Source organism: Pollachius pollachius, assembly GCF_949987615.1.
Source record: "Pollachius pollachius genome assembly, chromosome: 2".
Lineage (NCBI taxonomy): Eukaryota > Metazoa > Chordata > Actinopteri > Gadiformes > Gadidae > Pollachius > Pollachius pollachius.
Genome location: NC_136935.1, coordinates 4,970,562 through 4,996,104, shown reverse-complemented (window position 1 = coordinate 4,996,104; position 25,543 = coordinate 4,970,562). Strand labels below are relative to the sequence as shown.

At 48.2% G+C, this 25,543-nt stretch overlaps 1 protein-coding gene across 2 annotated transcripts in view; it reads left to right on the top strand.

Annotated features, from left to right (window-relative positions):
- The window catches only part of macrod2 (mono-ADP ribosylhydrolase 2), a 403,152-nt gene extending 379,392 nt beyond the window's left edge, over positions 1–23,760 (top strand). The window contains exons 13-16 of one of the 2 annotated variants that reach the window (XM_079730230.1): positions 1,138–1,242; positions 3,070–3,138; positions 18,624–18,665; positions 21,782–23,760. In XM_079730230.1, the coding sequence (XP_079586356.1) occupies positions 1,138–1,242; positions 3,070–3,138; positions 18,624–18,665; positions 21,782–21,804 (239 nt within the window). In that variant the 3' untranslated portion in view covers positions 21,805–23,760. Of the gene's footprint in view, positions 1–1,137; positions 1,243–3,066; positions 3,139–18,623; positions 18,666–21,781 lie in introns of both variants that reach the window. The other variant, XM_079730229.1, reaches the window with a different exon arrangement.
- Positions 23,761–25,543: the final 1,783 nt, after the last annotated feature.

Below are 25,543 nucleotides of genomic sequence, written 5' to 3'. Positions count from 1 at the left end.
GGCTCAGTGATGTTGTGTTTCACACCGCTGCGGTTGCGTTCACGAACACGACCGCGTGGTTCAGTGCCGACAGCCCCCCGACTCTCGGCTAAAAGTGTGTCAACAGAACAAGGCTTTTTGTGCACGTGTGTGTGTGTGTTCAGCGCTGTGTATGTGTGGGTGGGTGGGTGGGTGTCTGTCTGTCTGTCTGTCTGTCTGTCTGTGTTGGTTCTGCAAAGAGGAGCAATCATTAGCTTAGACTTGGAGCGATTTCTTTTGCAGAGAATTTTTGCCGCTCTGCAGAGATATAATTAAAATTCCACATTTGCATACTGGCAGTCAGCAGCCCCTCCCTCCGGTTTGTGGTTTATTCAACTCCCTTCCCATTGACAGAGATTTGACAGATACAGCCTTCATCCTCCCACAACATACATTTTGGGGTAAATACCCGATGCAGCCCTGGGATATGTAATCACATTCCCAGATAAACACTCTGTTGTTTTCTGGCAGCGGAGCGGTACATTTTAGAACTGCACCTGCTGCCTCAATCTGATGTCAGACAGACAGAGAGACAGACAGTGTGTGAGGTATTTGCGTATGTGTTTCTCTGTAGTGTGTGCGTGTGTGTCTTTGTCTTTCCGTCTGTCTCTCTGTCTGTGTGTGTGTGTGTGTGTGTGTGTGTGTGTGTGTGTGTGTGTGTGTGTGTGTGCGCCTCTGCGTGTGTGTGTTTGTGCGTACATGCAAGGCACGCGTGCGTGTGTTTAGCCAAATATAAACCCCAATACTTGGTGTGTCCTCCACGCGAACACAGTCACATCACCCCGTCCTCGTATGCTGTCCCGCCAGCTCGTGGCATCTGTCCTCGTGGCCCGCTGCACATCAAAGAGCAGGGCACCTTTTTAGTCCAGGCAGCTCTGGGTCGCCTCTGTCACCGCTAACGAAGTCCGGCCTTGTTTCCCCCCAAGTCTCGCGGCGCGCTGGGTATCCACAGCCTGTTTTAATGTCCTTGAGCTCCTCCTTCAAAGCCTCTCTCCCTCTCTCTGTCTGTCTCTCTCTGCCTCTTTTTCTCTTTCTTTCTCTATCCCTCTCTCTCTCTCTGTCCGTCTCTCTCTTTCTGTCTCTGTCCTCTCCGTCTCTCTCTCTCTCTCTCTCCTGCAGATGAGATGGGTGATGATGAAAAGCCCGACGAAGAGGCCGCGGAGGAAGACGAAGATGATGACGACGGAGTTGCCGACGGCGAGGACTCCAACTCAAAGGAAAAAGGTGTGCTAACAAGCGTCTGCCCGTCTGTGGCTCTGCGTGTCGTTCAGGGTACCGTGTGCGAGACAGGTGGTTGGCTAGAGTGAGTTGAATAGAAATAGATATATGTGTGGGTAACGAGCACAATAACCACACGAGGTGGTAATTGTGTGTGTGTGTGTGTGTCGTGTGTTTGTGTGTGTGTGTGTGTGTGTGTGTATGTGGTACAGGAGATACACAACTTGTTTACGAACAGGCAGGGAATAAACAGAACAGAGATTAAGAGAGAAGCAGATCCACAGCATTTTGTTGAAAGGTTACTTCAGGCATTAATTCAAATCCAGCAGAAAACGTTCACAAATGACAAACTCTTATGCAGACTGTTAATGTGTTTTCTCGCCATGCTGGAACCCTCATACACGACACAAACATTTAGCCTTTATTACGCTGCCCTTCACTGAAGCAGGCAGGAGCCAATATGTCGAGGAACAGAATAAGAAGACACCTTAATGCAGTGTTCCGTAAATCTAGGGTATAAAGTAGAGCGTGGAAAATCTTGTTTTCAACTAATCAAACCCCTTTGGGTTTTTTCTTTACGCGCCAGCTTAAATGGAGATCCTTCTTGCAAGGAAATTGAATAAAATCTGTTACACTGCGTTTTCACAAAGGCTTGTGCGTGTGCTGACGTCTTGGATGTGCAGAATATATTCAGAGGCTGTCATGTCTGCAGATTGATTAGAGTGAGTGTGACTAGGCCTTTGTCCTGCTGTTGTCCAGTCCTTCTAGAACACGCCGTCTACGACGCATTTGACATGAATGGATAGACAAATTCATCCGACTGACAAAACTGACAGGAAAGTACAAGCAGTGAACCGAAATTACCCCCCGCCCCCATTGCGGCTACTGTATTAAGCTAGCATCACAAAGGCAAAGCCGTATATTATTCTTTGTTGGTTATTTTAGTCACATAATTTATTTTGTCAGGGCTATTGAGATTGCGGGAAAAGTATCCAAAATGACGGTTACAGGCTGTAATGCCCATATTTCAGCGCAGCACACAATAACAATACGATAATAGTCAACTACAACGGTAATGTGATATGTATTCAACAAAGCGCTGCCGGATAACAAGACGACAGCGGCGGCGTGACATATATTCAACACGACGCACAAGTCGTTATTCTTGGTAGTTGGGTGGTTACCGTGGTTACAGCTTTAGTCCTCGGCGCCATCACAACGGAGAGGGACCCTACCGCTCAATATCTGCCTCTGTTATCCGACTTAACAACAGCGGGTTTTTTTTAATAAACAATCTTTGTTTGGATTGTTTTTTTCTTCCTTTTTTTTTTTTTTTTACCAACTTCAGAAACTTACATGAAGGACCTGAATGAGGACCTCCGTGCGAGTGTTGTCCCCTGCCCCTCTCTGGCTTTATTTGTGATGTGTCTCGCTACGGTGCACGTGAATCCACACGGAAACCCTCCCCACTCAGCCCGGGCTGAGACAAGTCAGGGAGAAGCACCACTAATGTCCTGGTCTACCATCAGCCCCTTGTTGACAGCTTAGAGAAATCCCCCAGTCTTAGGTCCTTACTGGCACTGCACAGAACACGAGTAATACTCTCGAACATACACACACACACGCACACACACACACAAACATATACACACACAGCACAGCCACACATACCATGACAGAGATAACATCAGAAAGCTCAGCGGCCCGTTGGTAGCGCACACTGTTGTGTCGGTGACATGAGCAGCTTTAAGCCCATGGTATTGCGTTGCACTGTGTTGTATTGCATGGTAGCAGAGTTTGAACAGGCCACCACTGTGTCTGTGTGTCCAGCAGAGGAGGAGAAGCCTGCCGCCAAACCTATGGACGGCGGGGACCCTGTGAAGCCTAAAGAGGAGACGGACGGTTAGTGCTTCTACCGCCGCCGCGGCTACTGCTTTGACGTAGCGCCCAGATGCTAACGTCTCTCCATGCGGAAAAAATTTCACCTGCTGTTCTCTGTATTTCTATGGTGTGCTACTCAGTCCCATACACACACGCACACACACGCAGGCAGAGCCACGCACACATGCAACCGTGCACGCAGGCATTCACACATACATTCAACCACACAGACAGACACACACACACAAGCACACATACACACACACACACACATACACACATACAGACACACATTCAACCACACAAACACACATACACACACACAACCATACACGTACACACACACAAACGAAACCACGCACGTAGACATGCACACACACACACACATTCAATCACAGAAACACACACACACATCCACACAGACGGAGAAATGCTAACAAACTCACAATAGCGAGAATGCACGCACACACGCACGCATACACTCTGCGTGCTGGGGCTCCTGCAGTTTCTGATTAGCTGCTGACTCTGGAGGAGTAAAGGCTAAAGTGTGATATATATCCAACCTCTGCACAACCACCGCCTCCTCCACCCCCTCCTCCTCCACCTCCACCATCACCACAACAACAACAACAACAACAACAACAAAAAAAACAAAAACAGCAACAAAATAAAAAACCCGCTCAGGCGTCTGACTCATTCCTCATCCTTTCTCCCACCGAATGACTTTCAATTAATTTAGGAGCGCTGCGAATGTTTAAAATAGACCCGTCGGGGATAGACCCCCTCCATCCTCCACCACGCAGCCCACAGCCAATGAGAAGTGTCCTGCGAACAGCACATAACTTTCCATCTTTCCGAGGTTTCATCAGGACCCAGTTGTTGATCGTGAACGTCTGCCCGAAAGATTGTCCATCGATCGCTCGGCAACGGATTCAAAGCAGCACGCCGCCGCCCGTGATTGACAGTTTGACTTTACAATGTAGAAAGGGGGGAGGGGGGAGGCGGGAGAGCGGGGAGGGGAAGGCTGCCATCGCAGCACATCCCGATTCCGAGGTAAGTCATCGTGGAAGGCTGTAGCCGGGGCAGGCGGGCTGCCCGGTGTGCAGGCCAGCTCAGCCAGCTGCAGCCTGCGACTCGTACAATAGGAACCAATGACTCCTGAGCCGATACCCGTATTAAAAATAATAACCACAATCAGGCTCGGGCGTTGAGTTTAGACATCCTCTCTTGAGAGGGGATATTAATCAGAGCGTTAAATAAGCGGATTTAAAGAGTGTTTCGTGACAAACGTTTAGCGGTGCGCATAATACAAGTACACACTTTGACACTAGGCGGGAAACGTACAGAGACACAGACGCACACGCCTGATGGGAAAAAAAAAAAGCGAGTACTTATGCATGCACGTGAATGCATTATCCAGTCTTGTCGTCGTGCAGAATTGGTGACAGGCACACTCTCGGGTTCTTACATTAGCACGTCTGTGCCTCTTCTCCCACAATGTGTACATTGCGGCAGAAAGTCAGCCTCAGCTTCACGCTGCGTCTTCACACATAGGAGCCAAAGCATATTGTATCACAGCTAAACATCTGAGCCTGAGTTCCAACTCGCCGAATACATCAAAACGCACACACAAAAAAAAATCATTGTTTCACTTGCTAATGTAACTATTCTTAAACACATACATATGTCTTATTGTTTTCCCTCGTTTTTTTTTCCAGCGAGACTGTAATCGTTAGTTATTGCTATCGGGCTAGCCCATCTGTTGTTTATGTGTAAGCTTCAATCTGTAATAATTTACATTTTAAGCATTTTTCCTCACACGCCCTCACGATTTAGAGTCCCCTGTACGACAATAGCGGGGTAATGTTGTGCAATCAAAGGAGGAGTCTGTTGAAGTTCCAGGAATGGGCTGAAGTATGGGCAATTTGCCGCAAAAGTACCAGCATAATAATGTGAGATAAATATCGCACATAATCCGGCTCATAAATATTCATGCGTGAAGAAATTCACATGGTAAAGATGTTAGGTGCCATTCTTTTCGCCAGAACCAGATATTTACATGAAATATAAATATACAACATTGTCCTTAGATGTCAGTTGAGAAAAATGTAATTATCTTTGTGATATTGAGGGTGCAATAAAGGCTGAATCAGTCTCCCAGATCTGTAATTTATGAATATTCATAACCCCATAAAATGGAAAGTGCCACCAATTTTGTTTTTGTGTTCAAAATGTCTCCCCAGCATCGCAGGTTATTCCTGCACCTCCAGGATCATGGCTCCCCATAAATTAAAATAAGGCTCACTTAGCCTAAAGCTGGGAATAAATAAATCTCAGCTGGGTACAGAAATTGTTTTCCCTTCATGCGATATGCTTCTCCTACAGGAGTCGATATCTGCTTTGCTGGGTACAGAAGTGAGATTTACCGGCTGCCTCCATATCTTGCTATGGGACGAAAAGAACATATTTTGTTATCTTAGCTGAACTTATTTTCCGTGGGGGTGGGTTGGAGGGTGGGGGGGGGGGCTTGTTTTAACCTGTGTATGACACTTCCAAGGATCACACGATGTTGCAGCGCCATGCCAGGCTCTATTTCCCATGATGCAGTGCTTTTATCACATATCGTCATCCCCCAAACTGGGATACGAACCCGTCACGCATTCAGCCGTATGGGCAACACAGTCCTTTGTGTGTGTGTGTGTGTGTGTGTGTGTGTGTGTGTGTGTGTGTGTGTGTGTGTGTGTGTGTGTGTGTGTGTGTGTGTGTGTGTGTGTGTGTGTGTGTCCCTGTGGAGGGTGGGGGTACTGGTGTGTATGTGATCACGTGGGGGGTGTGATGGATAGACACAGTAGGCGGCTGCAGTGTTCTTCTTGCCCTCACTACACAGAGAGCGAGTGAGAGAGAGAGAGCTACGGAGGGAGAGGGAGGGAGAGAGAGAGAGAGAGATAGGGAGAGAGAGAGAGAGAGCTAGGGAGAGAGAGAGAGAGAGAGAGAGAGAGAGAGAGAGAGAGAGCTAGGGAGAGAGAGGGAGAGAGCTAGGGAGAGAGAGGGAGAGCGAGGGATATAAAGTAGCATTTCAACAGCAGCAATCACAGTCTCTACACCCACTGGCTCTCAATTCCTCTGCCTTTGATTCCTTGTCCCCTTCAACAGCCCCCTACCCACCACCACCACCCACCGCCACCACCCTCCAGTTCCTCTCCATCCCCACCCTACCCCATGGGTGATTTGTTTTGTTGTTTGGAAGGATTAGACACCAATTCATCTGGAGGAGACTTCGATTCATCCTCATTTTCACTTGTTGGTGTACTTTGATTTGGATAGCTCTCTCTCTCTCTCTCTCTCTCTCTCTCTCTCTCTCTCTCTCTCTCTCTCTTTCTCCCACTCTCTCTCTCTCTCTCTCTTTCTTTCTCCCACTCTCTCTCTCTCTCTCTTTCACCCACTCTCTCTCTCTCTCTTTGCTTACTCTCTCTCTCTCTCCCTCTCGTTCTCTCAATCTCCCTCTCTCTCTTTATAAAGTTTCACCCCATCCTCTGTGTGTGCCATGCGTGTGTGCTTGTGTCTGTGTAGTCATCTTGTGTGTGTGTGTGTCTTGTGTGTGTGTGTGTGTGTGTGTGTGTGTGTGTGTGTGTGTGTGTGTGTGTGTGTGTGTGTGCGTGTGTGTGTGTGTGTGTGTGTTTGTGCGGCAGCCATGGCGTTTTATGTATCGACGTCCTGGTCTTGCTTTATTTAGTGCAGCGACAGCGCCCCCAGCCGTTCGGAGTGAGATCCATCACCGCCTGGGAGTGGGCAGCCCTGCCGCACCCACAATGCACCACGTGTCCCCCCCCCCCCTCCGCCCCCCTGACATAACCTACGTGCCTGCCTCACTCACCTCACCCTCCCTAGAGGGCTTAGAAATCACCACGTCATATCACAATGGCCGCCCTCATTTTCGAAGCAAAGGAGCATTGGAAAGTCAGTTGGTTATTGTGATGGTGGCGATGTTATTTTGTCATTATATGTCATTCATCATGGAATGATTTGTCACTATGGCGATGCCTTGTTGTGTTGGAAAGCACCACAGCATTTCTCATGCTGAAGAAAGTGTTCTTTAGGTGAGGTAAAGGTATAAATATATATATATTTATGTTAATTCAGGGTTTTACTGTACTATAACTCTCGACTTGGCAGAGTATCGCCAATTACAATCCCATGAGGCATTCCGATCGACACAGTAATACACAAAACCTCAGAAGAAATGATGTAGAGCAGCATCGATGTCCTTATTAATCACTCGTAGAAGGATAATTAGGGGTTTGTCTTGGGGAGGGGTGGACTAGTTCTCTTATTTGTCTGGGTTGGGGGGAGAGACAGTAGGGGGATTGATTTGTAGTATTTTCTAGAACATCCCAAAAATGGTGTGGAAGAGGAAGAACAGGCCACGGGACACGAGACATGAAAGGTTCCCTTGAAACTAGGTGGGTTTGTCTCACTGGCACACACACACGCACTCATACACACGGAGTCACACACACGTACACACACACACACACACACACACAGATAAAAAGTACCAAAGCAATACTCGCTGTGACCTGTGTGGTCTTGCTTTCATGTTAAAATTAGTGGAGAGAGGCAGAGGAACATCAGAAGGAATCGGTTCTGAATCAAAGGACATGTATTTGTCTTCATCTCTCTCTCTCTCTCTCTCTCTCTCTCTCTCTCTCTCTCTCTCTCTCTCTCTTTCTCCCCCCCCCCCACCTCAGCCCCCTCGTAGGTTGCATATTGTGTCCATAAAGAAAATGCTTTGTTAAAAAAAAAACTAAAATATCGGCTAAACTTGCTTCTGCTGAAGCATCGTTGCGTGTGTTCCCTGGCAGAGCTCAGCAGAAGGGATTCTGGGAGTTTCGGGGGGCTTTATCTTAATTGGTTGTTTGGTGGCTCGTTTGTATTGCTCTTTGTTCAGCGACGAGACCACTGGCGCTGATGTAAATGTAATTTTTTTGGGGGGGCTTTTTTGGACCCCTCGCCTGTGGCTCCCTTCGTTGTCAGCACAGTGAGCGCCTGGCATGGCGGACCCCACCGCGCCTCTGAGTGGCCCCCCGGGGTCCCTGCCCACGGCACACACATGCACGGCTAAACTCCCAACACCAAGTCCCTCGGAAAAACGGAAATAAACCGAAAAAACGCTTGACTGCACCCACCCACCCCACCCACCCACCCCACCCACCCACCCCACCCACCCCCCAAACACCCCCGCAGATGTGGCACTTTGTGCGGGTGCTGTGGAAGCGAACGCTCCCCGGTCTCGTCTTTATGCCGGCAAATGAAAGCCGTGTTTGTTTCCCGATCCGTGTTGCACATCCTCCGATAGGCGAGCCCCCCTGGTAGGGTGGGCCTCCGACCCCTCAGTCCACTCCGGGGATGGCAAAGCAGCTCGCTGGATGGATGTCCACGCTGCGCCACAACCGGATTCTGGCAGTGAAGTATGTCGTTGGAGCAGGGGGGGTGGTTTGGGAAATCAGGAGCGCCTCGTGAATGAACGATAAACAAAGAAAAGAAAGGAAAGAAGTAGTGAAATCCACAAAGGCATTCCAATGTGCCAGAAGTCCTGTTTGAACGGACCTCCCATCCTATCAGTGTTTTCGTGTGTGTGTGTGTGTGTGTGTGTGTGTGTGTGTGTGTGTGTGTGTGTGTCAGTGCGATACTCTTTCGCGGCTCCGGCGCATCCTTACTCCTCCTCACTCTCAGATGAGAGCCTCTGCTTGAGTTCGGTGCCTGTGAATCTCAGGCAGGGTTTAGCTGCCGGTGTTGCCCAGGGATGCCGGAGGAAGACGCCATTGCCATTGTTCCCTTCCCTTTGCTCCTTTTATTTCGGTCACCTATGGCCCGGGAGCCGGCTTCAAAGGGAGAGGGCTCTCGTCTAATGGGCTGCGAGGGACGGCACTTTATTTCTCCGCGCGGCTTTGAAGTTCTGCTTTTGATCAGGGCCCCTTCAGCCCCCCATCTGCCCGCCGCTCATTGGCCGACGACAGGGGAAAATAAATAAAAAACGGCAGGTAACTCTGCTCTACACACAGAGTGGAGATGTGATCTGTCATCCCTGCCGAGATGTGACACAAAGTAGTTTTTTTTTGAAAAGTCTGATACAATTATTTTTAGGAAAGCTGAAATACACACACACAGGCACACACATACATACACAATGAGTGCACACACACAGGATACACACACACACACACACACACTGCTCACTTCTGACTGATTTTGAGTGATCTCTGCATGGCGTTTCTGTCTCCCGTAGGCACTCAGGAAGATGATGCAAGTGCTGCTTCCACTGCTGCTTGAAACAAAAATAAACATATACGCAACATGGCGCCACAAACATGTGGCGTAGGCTGCCTCAAAAACATGCCGGATGAATCCAGGTCCTCACTATGCTAATGGGTTACCTCGGATTCTAGGCTCATCCATATAGTTATGAAGAGTCATGCTTCGTTTATCAACTGCTGTGTGCTTGTGTGTTAATGGTGACCTGACTTGACCTTATAGGGCAAGGGGAACTCATGGGGACCCTGTGCTGAAATCAGATCCAATATATGAAACAATAGCAGGCAACATAACATCCAGCAAAACAACCCAAAACAACTTCAATTTCACAGACAGACAGTTCTATAGATATTCCCATCAAATACTCACATTTTCTATTGTTTTTGGAATGCCTTTGTCATGACAGTTCTATAGATATTCCCATCAAATACTCACATTTTCTATTGTTTTTGATTCTTTTAATAATTATTATATGAGGTACTATTATGACAGCAGTCATATCTGTGTGGTGTTGCACAAGGAAACTCACAGAATGGGAAAAGTTTATTTCTTCGATCAAACTAACTGAAAAGCTTCCAGTAAACATATTGATATTCAACTCTCCGTCCGTCATTATCATAATAAGCATAAGCACCATTAGCATTATCAGTATTATATTATCAGCCCTGTGCTGCTCCACTGAAGCAACTGCTTGAACCCATCACCTCCGCCGTGCTGCCTGATAACGAGGGTATAGATCCTTCGCCCATGAATTCTCCTCAGTGATAGATCGCTGCCCCCGTCCCCCGCTCGGACCGCCCGTTCGATCCCGCTGACCTCTCGGGTTCCGCTCAATACTCCGGACGCCGCTCAGATGGAAGCCGCCAGGCATCGCAGTGTAATGCTTTGAATGGGTTTCACAGCCGAACTCCGTCTATAAGTGAATGTTAAATTGTGAATTGTCTGCGTTTATAGAGCGCTTTTCTAACCAGTAGTCACTCAAAGGGCTTTACAACTAGCCACCCATTCATACAGACATTCACACGCCAACTGCGGTGTCAGCCACGCAAGGTAACCGCCGGCTCGTCGGGAGCAGTTTGGGTTGGGTGTCTCTCTCAGGGACACTAAACGAGTGAATGAACATGCTCGTCCTTCAACTGACGTCCAGTGCTTTTAGCTCGTAGCCCATTCGTTTGTTTTGGAAATTCAGAACACAGCTTGCCTCTCTCACTGTCTCTCTGTCTCTCTCCCTCTCTCTCCCTCTCTCCCTCTCTCCCTCTCTCTCTCTCTCTCTCTCTCTCTCTCTCTCTCTCTCTCTCTCTCTCTATCTCTACCATCTCTCAGCCTCTGTATTGATCTTTGCTCTCCCCCTCACTGTGATGGGTTACCCCCTGAGACACACACACATTCTCACACACCGGCGGCGGTGTCAGCCATGCAAGACCACAGGCAGCTCATTGGAAGCCGTAAGGGTTTTTTTGCTCAGGGACACTTCGACACTCTAGCTGGAAGGAGCCGGGGAACGAACTAGCAACCTCTCCAACCCGCCGAACCTCCAGAGCCACTGCCGCCCCATAACATCGGCATGGCAGCATAGGTATGGAGAAGCAAAGAGGTTCCAACTGGCTGATGACCCCTTGCCCTCTGCCATGAGTCCTCATAGACTACCGGCTGGACTAGGTTCCAACTGGCTGATGACCCCTTGCCCTCTGCCATGAGTCCTCATAGACTACCGGCTGGACTAGGTTCCAACTGGCTGATGACCTCTTGACCTCCACACTACATGGGAGAACCAAAGGCATCAGGGGATGACCCAACAGGTGTATGCCCACTGTAAGAGCAGCGGAGAAGGCCTGCAGATTACGTCAAGTCCTTCCCCAAGGGGTGGGAGGGACAGGCGACCACCGAGAGCAGGTTTCAGAGGTATGTAGGTCACACTGGGATAAGAGGAATCTTCTACGCCACCCCCTCCCCCCATACCCCTAGGTCTATTTTAGTGACTTCTCCCCCCCCCCCCCTAAATCTGTTCTTTTCTTAATCGGTTATTCGAGTACTTCTTCTTTATCGTTTCGTCTCCGCGCAGCTCTCTCTTAAATTTTTTAGCTTGTATTCGCTGAGCGACTCCCTGGTGGAGTTTTACTCGTTGTGAGGGACCAGGCTCGTGAATGACTAAACGATGGGGACGGCGGTGGTGGGATTTATATTTTTTGTAAGACTAAATCAATACGCTCGTCCTTCAACTGGCGTCCAGTGCTTTTAGCTCGTAGGCCTTTTCGTTCGTTTGGTAATTCAGAGCACAGCTTGCCTCTCTCTCTCTGTCTCCCGCCTTCTCTCTCGCTCTCTCTCTCTCGCTCTCTTTCACTCTTTCTCTCTCTTGCTCTTACTCTCTCACTCTCTCTCGCTCTTACTCTCTCTCTCGCTCTATCTTTTTCCATCACACTCTCTCCCTCTCTCTCTCTCTCTCTCTCTCTCTCTCTCTCGCTCTCTTTCACTCTTTCTCTCTCTTGCTCTTACTCTCTCACTCTCTCTCGCTCTTACTCTCTCTCTCGCTCCATCTTTTTCCATCACACTCTCTCCCTCTCTCTCTCTCTCTCTCTCAAATTCAAATTCAAAAAGCTTTATTGGCATGACTATTGTGGTAAACCAAACAGTGTTGCCAAAGCATTACAGTGTTACAAATATTATGTATAATAACAAAAGAGCACATCAGAACAATATGTACATATTACAACCTATAACAATATACCATAACATACAGATGTACATATCTCTCTCTCTCTCTCTCTCTCTCTCTCTCTCTCTCTCTCTATTTCTCTCCCTCTACCATCGCTCTCTTTCACTCTCTCTTTCCCTCGCTCACTCTCTTTCTCTCTCTCGCTCTTACTCTCTCTCTCGCTCCCTCTTTTTCCATCATTCTCTCCCTCTCTCTTTCTCTCTCTCACTATCTCTCTCTCTCTCTCTCTCTCTCATTCTCTCTCCCTCTCTCACTCTCTTTCTCTCTCTCGCTCTTACTCTCTGTCTCTCCCTCTACCTCTCTCCCATCTCTCACTTGCTCTCTCTCTCTCTCCCTCCCTCTCTCTCCCCCCCCCCCCCCCCCCCCCCCCCCCCGCCCTCCATTGATCTCTGCTCTGCCCCTCAGTGAGATAGGTTACCCCCTGAGACCAGATGGTATGCCGGCTCCTTTAACTTAGTCACTATACTCTGTGTTTTCCAATCTTGTCAAGCATGTCCTGGGCCGTGTAATGAGCTTGGTTCTTTTCAGTCCGCTATGTAGGGGCCCTTGCCCCCCCCCCCCCCCCCCTCCTCTCCCGGCCCCCCTGATGCCAGGCCTAACACAGCCGCCCCCCCCACTCCATCCCCAAAGCCCTGAACAACAACACAGAAGATACCCAGTGTACCAATTGTTTCCTCTTTTCTCTCGTTCTGAGGAGGCGGAATACGGATGAAAGCTCATTGGGTCCCGCGTTGGAGGCGGTTGAAAGGGGTAGTGCCCCCGTCTCTTTCACAGACTTGATTTCTGTTCCCTCCTCCTCCACCGGAGGTCACAGCTCGATACTCCACTTTAATTGGCTTAGATGCGGGGCGGTGTATCATCGCTTAGCAATGAAAACCCTTCCCTGCTATCAAGTGCTCTCTCTCTCTCTCTTTCGCTTCCTCCCTCGCTCTTTCCCTCCGTCGCTCCCTCTCGCTGGGTCCCACCAACTCCCCGGCATTTACATATGAAAATGCCGCTGCTTTCCTCCGTTTACCCAGCTCATTAGTTTCTTTTGGTCAGGCCGGCCGGTGCAGGCCGGCCCGCTCTTGTTTTGCTTCATGAGAGCGCCGCGCGCTGTAATTAATGCGTGCTGGAGGGGCAAACAGGGCCTCCCGGGGCTATTGGTTCATGCTAAGTTCACTCAAGGTTTCCCTTTCATACGTGTTTAGTATACATAGCCTGAGAGCGCAGGAGGAACCGCACATAGCGAGCAGCCTCCCGCGGGCCACCCGGCTCACTGTGTGCCAAGGAGTCCTGAGTGTGTCTTTGTGAGTGGGTGTGTGTGTGTGGGTGGGATTATCTTCCTGTTGAGGTGATTTACGTGATGTGCAGTTTGAATCACGAGCCGCCACCCACCTGCACAAGGTGAATTTCGGTTGAAATTACAGGTGTTCTCCGGTTACACAGGCCAGCGTTTCTGCTGTTCATGCCAGCGTTGTTGTTGCTACGGTGTGTGGGTGGTAACCATCGTCAAACCCCGGTAGGAGGTTGTTGGCGCCTTTGACTTTGAATTAAATCCACCCACCCTCTCCCTCTGCACTCTACACTGGGGCGGAGATCGATCTGCCACACGGTGGAGCTTGGCAGAATCCCCCCCCCCCCCCCGGGGCCATGTGAGAGAGAGAGAGAGAGAGAGAGAGAGAGAGAGAGAGAGAGAGAGAGAGAGAGAGAGCGCGTTCTGAAGTACCACCCCCGTTTCTGGTCATGCGCCGCAGATCAAACAGCTGGGAGGATTCTTCACAGGGACAGCGGACAGAGTAGTCCACACACTGCCATCGATTTGTTCTTTACTCTTCGTCTCAACCGCATTCCTCTTTACTTCTGCCTTGTAGGGGGCGGGGGTTCAGGGGAGGGAGAGAGAGAGAGAGAGAGAGAGAGAGAGAGAGAGAGGCGGAGAGGACAGAGACAGAAAGAGAGAGACGGACAGAGAGAGAGAGAGAGGCTTTGAAGGAGGAGCTCAAGGACATGAAAACAAGAGACAAGAGAGAGAGGAACAATAAGAGAGAGGTCCTGCTCTGATGTTGGTCACTGTCTGGAACATTAAACAGGCCTGAGTGGTCTGTGTGTGTGTGTGTGTAGGTGTGGCTGTGGGTGTGAGGGTGGGAGGCCATCCCTGTGTGACCCTCAGAGTCTCAGAGTTGTGCCCTAGTGCTCTCTCTCTCTCTCTCTCTCTCTCTCTCTCTCTCTCTCTCTCTCTCTGTGGGGTGCATGGAAGCTGCAGGCTGTCTTGATAACGGGGTTCCAGAGCAGGTTACGACTAAGGTCCTCTTTGATTACAGGAGCCAATTACAATAGTTTTTTGTTTTTTTTCTGTTTTTTGACATTTCTAAACATTTACATTTATTTAATCTCTTTGAACAGATAGCAGCATATGAGTGCAGAATCTGAAACCAACGGGACAAGTTTCGGAAGCAAGTCTTAATTTATGTTTTTTTTCAGTTTGTAGTCCGACTAGTATTGACCAATCACGTTTGAGCGCTGGTAGGCAGGTATACAGTACCTGTGGAGGGCAACAATCTCAGAACCAATCGGCCATCGACTGACCACGACTTTGATATCTGTTTATCGAGATAAGCCGAAATTTTATCCAGACCTCAAACACTAAGGAAAAATGTTGAAAGCAATAAGCAATGCCATAAGAGGAAGTCTTGGCCCGGATATCCGTTATCCATGCCCAAAAATATCACTCGTTGTCCCCATACTGTTAGCATACAGCATAACTGCATCAGTCATATTTTTTATTATCTTGTATTAAGCATCAAAAATGTCTTAAGTTAAATCGATGACTTATGCAGATAATGATTATGCCATGTAAAAAACACTCTGATTGGCTCTTGCTATAGCCAATGAGGCATAGTGAATCAGCAGCATCAGGAGAGTAGAGTTAGGTTCGATATCACAATTTGACCAAAATATGAATTACGCAATTATGCTATGAGGCTAACGATATGTAAATCGTTGTCAGACAATAACCGATGTTTTCCGAGATTGGGGTTTATATGGTTAATCTAAACAGGATATATCTATACTAACATTCACAAAATGGTACCCGGTTGTTGTTTTTCATTGCAGGAGCCGTGCAATACAACACGCTAGGTTAGCTACTGTGCTGCAGTATATTACTGCTGACCAACTAAATGTTAACTGCGTGTCTCATAAATGAGTGGAAGGTAGAGGATGTAATTTTCTGCTTGTCTGCGTGCAAGGATGACTTATATTTCACGATTCCTTTCTCTCTCCATCTCCTGATGTATGCACACACACCTCTCTCGCGCGCACTCGCCCTCCCTCCCTCTCTCTCTTTCTGTCTCCCAATCACGCACAGACACACACATACACACAAGTTCACTCACTCACATTGCCAATACATAAACAAACCCACCAAAATAGACATTTTCACACAATTCCTTTCTGTGTGAATATCCCAAGGGATTGTCATTATCGATGTTCTCTCACTGTTCTTTGTGTTTTTGGTTTGACTTAAAGCAGCGTTCATAGTTTTCTGACCACTAGAGGGATGGTAGTCTAATAAACTTATGGAAATATGAAAAATATGAAGTCAGATGCCATGGAGCATAATTTGGCTTGTCTCCCATTGTGAAACATTTAAATAATTCCCAGAAGCAAAGACGAACTAAGGGTTGTGTGGGTAGGATTCTATGGCAAGATGACATTGTTTGATAGAAAGTGTTCTGCTGGATTTCTTAAAAAATAAGAAACTTCAATGAACATTCAGAATCCCAGAAGTCTGACAAGACAATGTGTTTTCTTTTTCACAAAGTGAACTCTTCACAGGCTGAAAATAAAAAAAGAAAAGCTGTGTCTTACGGTGTAGCAAACAGATTATTCGGAATACCTGTTCACCTTCAGGCAGCTTTCTTCCTCACTTTCTGCATGACTATGAGTTACAACAGGGCATAATTTACAGGTTAAGCATGTGAAAAGTGAATCCATAACGAAGAGCCCATTCCGGTCTTCCTCAACTCTCTTCCCCGGCGGTTCGCCCGAGCGCCAACAGCTAAACGCTTGAAGACGCTCATTAATATTTCCAAATGGCCTCCGTGTTCGGAATACCTACAACCTTCCCGACGCATCCATCAACACTCCCAGCGGGGGGGCCTCGGTGTATTTAACATCCAAATTACATTCTTCTTTCTCTTGGTCCTGGAACCCCTGTGGTACACCCTCAAGGACTGCCAAGGGTCTTTGAGACCAGCACTGAGAACCACTGATGTGAGCTGTCTAGCTGGCTGCCAGGGGAGTCCAGTCACTACACTGGCATGTTGTTGTTGTTCTGTTGGTTTGTTTATTTTTCCTTTTCTTTTCACCCTTTCTCCTTATCCGACTTTGGTGGATTGGGCCTCTCCTTCATGAGAACCTTGTACTCCCCTCAACACCCCCGCTCTCCTCTTCCCCTCTGTTTTCTCCCCCCCCCCCCCCCTGTCTTGTTTATGTGTTTGTCCCTGCTGCTCACATACAGCCTCCCTCCTTCCCTCCCTCCTAAATGATGGCCCTTTACACCACTGTCAGGGGGGGACGGGGGGGGGACGGGGAGATGCTTGTGGGAGGCTGGGGTCCACAATCAATTGAAATGCGGAGCTTTCAACGCTCGTTTGATCATCGCTTGAACACGTCAGGAGGAGAAGATGCCACCGCTGCTCCAAGACTTGTGATGCCAGCAGCTGAAAGAGACCAGAGAGAGAGAGAGAGGGGGGGAGGGAGGGAGGGACAGAGAGGGGGAGGGAGGAAGGAAGGAAGGGAGGGAGAGAGTGATAGAGAGAGAGAGACAGAGAGAGGGAGGGAGAGAGAGAGCGAGGCAGGGAGAGAGAGACAGCGGGGGGGAACGGGAGAGCGGTTGGGTGACGGGGTGGGGAATTTAGAACAGACGGGAGTGTGGGGAGGGGGAGGGAGAGAGAGAGAGAGAAGGGGAGAAAGAAAGCGAGATAAAGAGAATTATCTGGAATGAGGCCATGGTGGAATGAGCCCCTGCTGTTTGGGGGGCGCTCGCTCGCTCATTTAACGAGAGACGCGTGAGCGACTCCTCCGGTACGCACGCCGCCGTGACCCGTGTTTGTGTTTGTGTTCATGTTCGGGCCGATGTGGGGCGCCCAATGCTGCGGGATCAATGATCGTATGCACTTAGGTCCCTCTGATTGGTGTACGACAACGCCGTCGCTTTTTGAACGATGTGGCAAACATTGTGATTTTCAGCCCGCTTTGGCGACAAGGTGACATCAACGGGAGGGGAAAGGGAATTATTGCTCCATTGTACCATCCCAACAACCCCCACCCCCCCCCCCCCCACACACACACACACACACACACACACACACACACACACCCACACCCACACACACACACACACACACACACACACACACACTTCCTCCTCTGCCGACGGCTTCGTTGTCAGGAGACGATGAGCCCTCCGCGCGTGGAGAAATCAAACCGCCATCTCCCCGCCTGGATTGCTTTATAATTCATGTGTTCAAACCTGCCCGGTGCCTCTATACTTTAGGCAGCCCTGAGTGCTGGCATGTGAAGATGTGTGCAGAAAGGTGACCTCATCCACGGAGATTGAGCCCACGGGCAAATCTATGAGTTGGAAAGGGGGGTGGGAGCGCGAAGTCTCTGATGGCATTGAGGCCCGAGGGAGGAGTCGATTTTTGGACTCTGATTTGGCCGATTTTGGGACACCCGTTGAACACAGATGGGCAAGGGGTCTTGACTGAGCCTGGGTCTGCCATCAGGGGGCCTCCTGCTTCTTGGGGGTCCCCATCCCTCTTCTGCCAGGGACAGCAGGTCATTTATGTATTGGACTCAGTTTGGTGGGAAGATTTGGGTTGGTTAGTGTTTGTTGTTTTGGATTGGGGTTTTATTTTACATGGGGAGGGAGGAGGAAGGAAGGGAGGGAGGAGGAAGGAAGGGAGGGAGGGAGAGGGAGAGCAACTATAAGGTGAAGAAGAAGATGGACGAGATGGAGGGAGAGTATTTGACCGGATCTTTGAAGTGCAGTCCCTTCTTAGAAACGTCAATGAGAGACGATCAAAAAAGGTGGAGACGTTCATAGGCCAATTCCTAAAAGCCTACTTCCATGAGCATTACTTTATGTAACCTCGCTTCTTAGATACGTCAATGAGAGACAAAGGCCTTTTGAAGTTTGAGGAGGGACTGTCATCTGCGTTGTTCAGGTTAAGTCCGTTGCCATGGGTCGTATCTTTGGGAAAGCCACTTTGGCTCAGCGGCGATCTGCCAGGCAGCCGTCCTGAAGTACTGGAGAAGATGGGGAGGATAGGGAAATACACAGAAAACAGCACTATGCAAATTAATAATCAATACAACTCCCAACGGACCGTAAACACGTATCCGTCCGACTCTGTCAATCATCTAGCGGGCAAGAACAGCCATCCGAGATAAGCAAGAGTCTGAAATCAATACTGCCTCTTCTCCCTGTCCTCAGATAACGTGGAGGAAGACGGCGAGAGAGGCACCAGTAACGGAGGTAAGTGCAAACTCTACTTTCTAGCTTACTTCTCCTCGTTACGAGGGCTATGGTGGAAGTGTCCCGAGGCGTCGCTGGAGGCGAGCCTCTCCTGAACCTCCACTAACATCCCTCTCTGCCTGTTCTGTCTCCTGCCCTCCTTCCTCCGAACATGACGCGTCTGGGCACGCTGCTGCACCAGTGGATGCTTCAGGTGAGCTATATCTTACAGCGCAGTCCAATGCCCATTCCAACTCCAACTCAGCTTCTGGAAGAGTTCTTCAGACGTAGGGCATCCCGTGTAGGGCCGGTTGTCTTTTGAGAATGTGTGGATAAGTCCGACCCTATACCCTTCAACTCTTAACATCGTTGAAGCCTGGCGTGCTTTCGAATGGTTTTTATTGAGCAGCAGGTGTTTGCACTGTTGTTAGCTATATTGTATACTTATTTTGGGTAAAGAAAGAAAAATAAGATATAGAAGATTTAGGAGGTGTTGGACTGATGCTGATCAATGATTAATTCAGGATTATACAATGAGACACATACCAGTTAACAAACCAGTTTTTACAACCAGTTTACAAATCAGTTTGTAAACTGGTTTGTAGGAGAAGAATGAAAACACTTATTCCTATAATTCAGTTCAGTTTCATGTTGAATCGCTTTTTTATTTTGTTTAAATTACATGACTTATTGTCAGTAGTTTGCGGCCCAGGTTATCCAGGGTTGTATTGTCACTTCTAACATCTGCACACCTTCCCCCGAATTCTCACCCAGAGATGCTGCGTTATTGAATAACGCAGCATCTCTGCGTTACGAGGAAGTCGTGAGCGTCGGCCAATCATTGAGAACCACCGACAGACGTTGTCTGCGCTGTTCATCGATACCGACAACACCTGCTCCACACCTCCACATGTTCCCCTCGTGGTGTGAAACTAGGGTGTGCCGTTATTGTTTAAAACATCGCACCAGCTGTCTGTCTCTTACTCCGCACTCGCATTTCAATTTCAGCACAGGATTGGCAGCCAACGCCATTTCCCATGCCTGTACGTGGTTAGGCAGTCGCCGCTTTGACAATGATAATATCAGAAGCAAAATGTTCTTGTGAGTTTACCACATGGCATCCAATATCCAAAACAGTTTTTAATCTCAAACTTTTAACTACATTTGCAAGCCGGCCAGGGAAGGGATGAATAACTTATTATTAAATATCTTCTCTGTATTATATGGGACGTGGGAAGTCTCTAATCCACTTCCCTTAAACCTCAACCTCACTATTACATAATTGAGAGAGCGAGAGAGAGAGAGCGAGAGAGAGGACGTGATAAAGGTCCACTTTCAACTTTCGAAAGATCTGTGTGCAAGTGGGCTGGTGAGTGGTGTGTTTGGGTGTGTGTGGGTGCGTCTCAGTGTGTGTGTGTGTTTGTGTGCACTCGTGTGTTGGGGCGTGCGTGCGCGCGTGTGTGTGTGTGTGTATATGCGAGGGCGTGTTTGTTTGTGTGTGTGTGTGTATGTGCACGCATGCGTGCAAGCATAATGGACTGGTGGGAGGGCATCTCATCAACTCAGACACGAGTCAGACTCCACATCTCTCATTATCAGCGGCGCTGCTGTTATTAGCGGCTCCATCTGTGAAAGGATGTCAGCCTCGGCAGTGCACATCCCCAGGTACGCTTTCCGGGTCCGTCCCTCCGGATCGCTCCTCTGCCTTAACACAACCCCCCCCCCCCCGATCCACTCAGGAGCCGCTCCGTAACTGTCTCGGCCTCTCCGCTGGCCCCGGGCGGGCAGACAGACAGACAGACAGACAGACAGACAGACAGACAGACACCAGCAGCAGCCCGTTTGTACCTGAGTCTCTCCAGGGCCGAAGGCGCGTGTGGATCGCAGGCGGTCGCCCCAGGTGTGCAGCGGCGACCCTGATATTTTTTGTACAAACGTGTCACCGCCGCGTCTTTGGAGATTGAGTGTGATGAATTACCCCCGGACCCGGCGATAAGACATTTCATAAATCACAGGTGGCGACGGGTGTTATTTTAACATGGTGGTGACACAGACCACGGGGAGGGGTGGGTCGTAGGGGAGAGGGGGGCAAGATGGCGCTGATAAATCACGCCGGAGGAGGACACCACAATATTGTTATTTTCAGACCCCCATCGAGACTCGCCAGGAACACGGCTGTGTTTAATTTGTATGCATGCATCCAGAGCGAGAGCAACCAATATTCTGCGTTTCTCCCTCTGTTAGCGGTGGTGGTGGTGGATGTGGTGCTGGAGGTGGTGGTGGTGGGGGTGGTGGTGGTGCTGGAGGTGGTGGTGGGGGTGGTGCTGGAGGTGGTGGTGGTGGGGGTGGTGGTGGTGGTGGTGGTGGTGGTGGTGGGGGTGGTGGGGGTGGTGGTGGTGGTGGTGATGGAAGAGCGGGTGGTGTTGATGGTGGTGTAGGCGGTGGTGGTGGTGGACGTGGTATTGGCGGTGGAGGTCCTGAAGAATTACATGTAATACAATTATAATAAAAAACGTGTACAGCAGGGAAGCAGTGCTAAGTCGAAAAAATAACAAAACAGACGAAAACACCTAAAGAAAAAACATAGCCCAACTGTTGTGGGCAGATAGTTAGGGTTGAATTAATTGGATGGGCTCACAGCACATGAAATGACTTGGCATACACGAGGAGAGAGTTAAGGCGTTCGGGGAGGCGGGGAGCACGTTGTCAAGCAGCGTGCTTACCAGTGGTTGGCCCGAGCGAAGGTACCGCACGGCTACAAGGGACCGACAGGCGGAGAGCGGAACCAGCAACCTTCCCCGATTAGTTTCTCCTTTGTTTTGTTTTTTCGGTCGGGTGACTTTTTGTCTCGTCTTTTGTTCTTTTTCTTTTTTTTCAACCGAATCTTGTTTCTTTTTGTCTTCTCGCCGTGCTCACAGATGGTTACTATTAAGTGTGAACGCTGATTTGTCCTCGGGTACGAAAATCTCTCACAAGTCGAGAAACGGCTCTCATGCTCTGACGAGCAGCGGGACGCCAACGCGACGCCAGGGAGAGATGGCACTCACGTTAAAACCTGTGAAAGAATGGGACCGCGGCCGCCCTCTCATAGTCTGACTCCAGATCTCACTGCCGCTCATGTGCTTTCTTCTCCGCAGAAGCCGAGGAGAACAAAGACTAACCAGCGGAGGGACGGTCAATCAGCCTCATCTGACAGCCAGCAAACTGTGTGAAGGCACCCACCATACCAGTGTCAGAGCCGCCGGTGGTACCGCGCAGCCCCTGTTCCCTGGCCCGGGAGACCCCGCTTCTACACCCCATGATTCTCCCATTTTCAACTTTAATTTCCCCCACTCCTCCCACCCCTCTTTCTTTTCTCTCGCTCTTTCTTCTTTGATCCGATACTCCTCATGAAAAATGTAACTGTATATGTGCACGTGGTGTGTTTGCCTGTGTGTGTGTGTGTGTGTGTGTGTGTGTGTGTGTTAGCGTGCATGTGCGTGTGTGTGTCTGTGTAAACTATAAATTTTAATAATCCCCGGAAAGGGAAACTAGACGACGCCACATACACACGATATAGACGACAGAAGCCGACGACTCGGAGCATGTACATAACAAAGGGAACGCACAGCCCGACAAAAAAACAACTGTGAGGTACTCCTGTACTGATTACATACATGCATGTACATACTTGTGCATTTATGTACATACACGTATGTGAGGTATGCATGCCAGTATGTATGTGTGGATGTATGTAGCCTACTTCGTGTCCGTCAGTCTATCCGTCTGTGCGTACTTATCGAACCCTTCTGTCCAGACTTAAAACATATCAACCTGAGACGATGAGCCATGCGTCACTGTGTCTAAGCCATCATTAGCTCCGCGGAGGCGAGGCGAACCAGATTGTAGGGTACTACTGATCAAAGGAAATCACTATGTCGCAGAGAGTGCTGGCATGGAACGAATCTCCGAATCCCCCCCCCTCCCCACCACCTCATTCTACTGCGTTTCTAAACAGATGTAACTCTTTTTGCCGATGACTGCTCCGCACGTTGACTGCGTCTCGCGAGCGCTCGTGAGGTGTGAGTCGATCACACCCCCGCCGCCGCCGCCGCCGCCACATTCTGTCGCACACCGCTGCGGGCGGGGCTGCTGTCAAAATAAAATACTGAATTTACATTTAAAAATGCAACCCCATGACCACAATACTAACAATCCACGCACCAAGGACTATGATAGTGGGCCGGGATTAACGAAAAAACAAGGACAACTTAAACACACTAATAAAGACAACACACAAATGCATGCACACATAGCCACACACACGTCTGCACTGATGAAACATGACAAAGCTCAACATTTTCGCAGCGGCTGATTCTCTATGCGAGATTTTAACGGGGATAATACCATCGCCCACGCAACACTCTAGAGGATGTGAGTGTCTTTTAAATTAAATTACTTTATCCTGTCACTTTCTTAGTTGTTTTCCTTGCATGACTGAATTGCTTTGAACTTCATCAACATGGAAACTGTATCTCCTGCTCTCTCTCTCTCTCTCTCTCTCTCTCTCTCTCAATCTCTCTCTCTCTCACCTACATTCTCTCTCTCCCTCTCACCTACATTCTCCCTCTCTCAATCTCTCTCTCTCTCTCACCTACATTCTCCCTCTCTCTCTCTTTCTCTCTCTCTCTCTCTCTCTCTCTCTCTCTCTCTCTCTCTCTCACCTACATTCTCCCTCTCTCTCTCTTTCTCTCTCTCCCTCTCTCTCTCTCTCTCTCTCCCCGCCCGCTAGCTTACCCGATTGTTTGCTTGTCTCTTAACCAGCTAGTCTATACTTTTATCTGAAGAATTTGCCTTATTTCATATGAAAACATTATCACACAGAGGCGGTCCAAGTAAAGCATTTTGGTTGGGTGTTGCTTGCAGATGATCTATCATTAATTACTAACTCTACACCATGTAACCAGTTGTTAATATTCCTCGTTTTATCTTTTGATCTATCGACTAAAAGAATCTATAAGAAAAGGATATGATTTGAGTTATTTTTAAGTGGTGCCATAACTAAAGATAAAATTAATTACTGTTTTCGGAAATGATGCCTTCATACTTTGATGTTTGCTTTACGGAACAATAATGAAACAGACTAATAAAGTTTAAGTTGAAAGTGGAACGACCCATGTTGTTACTTCAGGTTAATGTTGTACGCCAACAGAGGGACAAGACAATTGACTCATTCACTGTTGCTGCAGGGAGGTAAGAGGAAAGGACAGAGGAAAACAAATAAACACAAGCATGAGGTAGTATTGTACCAGAGCTATCCTAGAGAGAGCTATGCCACTCCCGCTGACCGTAACGGGAGGAAAAACAAGGAAAAACACTACTACTGTGCCTCGGTACCGGAGGGGAAGTCAGTGTAGCATGCATCGGGGTGAAGCTAAATAATATAAAATGAGAATCTCTGTCGATGCTGATTCTTTGCAAATAACACAATATACGGGGGAGGGCGGGGGGGGTTATACACAATTAAACTATCTGCCGGTAGGCCCTCACATCTTATGGATGTGATATGACCTCCATTTGACCTACTCCATTTGAGCCTACACACGAAGAGGAGCACGAAGCAGTGGCCATCTTCAAGAATCTCTTCTCCTTTATTTTTATAGGCTTCGCTTGAGAAAAGCCGGCAAATATTTAAGAACATATTTCTTGCCTTAAAAGTAATCAGATGAATTGGGAGAGCAGCGCTGAATAAGCGAACATGGCTGGTACACGACGAGCAGTCAAATCAAAATAAATGTTTTGATTTTAAAAGCAATTTAATTTTGCAGATGGAAATGTGAACACCATTAAATTCATAAGATTGAAATATTTTACTGTAAAAACAAGGTAATCTGTAATCTTTATTTGTTTTGAATTCACCTCTTCGAAATTCAATTAATGCCTTTCAAGTATTACCATTTAAAAAAACTTAAAACTTAAAATATAGTTTCTTCAATGTTAACTAATTTAGATGCAAACAAACGTCCAGGTATTTGAAGTACAATATGCATTACTTACGTCCAATCCATAAAAATTCTAACTGCGGTAGCTTTGCCTTCCAAGGCCATGGTTCGGGTGCACTCAATTTCGATTGCTTAGGCCTGTCCTTGGGATGCCTGGCTTCATCTGACTTTTCATGGGATGAATGTTCTGCTCCGTATTTTGACCACTTGAATCTAAGTAATGAATATATACTCATATTCTTTTATTTTGTAGTACTAATTAATATAAGTCAATATTCCAAATCACTGCTGGATATAGAAGCAGTGATTTGCTCCCATATCAATTGCAATGGTCTGTTATTCATAGCAGCGGTCTGCATTGTGTTCAGCAATAACAGACTGAATTCCCTAATTGACCAATCAGAATGAAGCATTTAACAAAGCTGTGTAATACCGGTTCGTTAACGGCGTACAAATGAACGCTTTCATCAAGTGCTGAAGCTGGGATAATGGAGATGGCTTTCTTCCCTTTCATCTCACACCATTACTTATCCTTCTGAGGTCTGATCTCTTGTTTTGCATTGAAGATGCACCCCCTCCCTGTGCAACTGAACTACAGCTCATTTACTTCTGAGCAAAAGACTGAACATCACTCTAGAGGCCTCTGTCAGATCGCAAATCCCAGATAAGTAAACTTTTCACCGGCACCTGAGAGAGAGAGAGAGAGAGATGCTTCAGAAAGGACAATATGTCGTCTCTATTGCAACTGAATAAAATATAGGGGACAGCTGTGATCTCTTCCGTCTCCTTCATCAAAGCGGTTTAAAGAAGTATTACAAAAAACGAAAGGGCAATTGGTGCAAACAGCCATAAAGGGCAGACTGTATAGCAAAACAAGGATCAAATTGCTCCAACCACTCCAATATTCACGGCCCATTA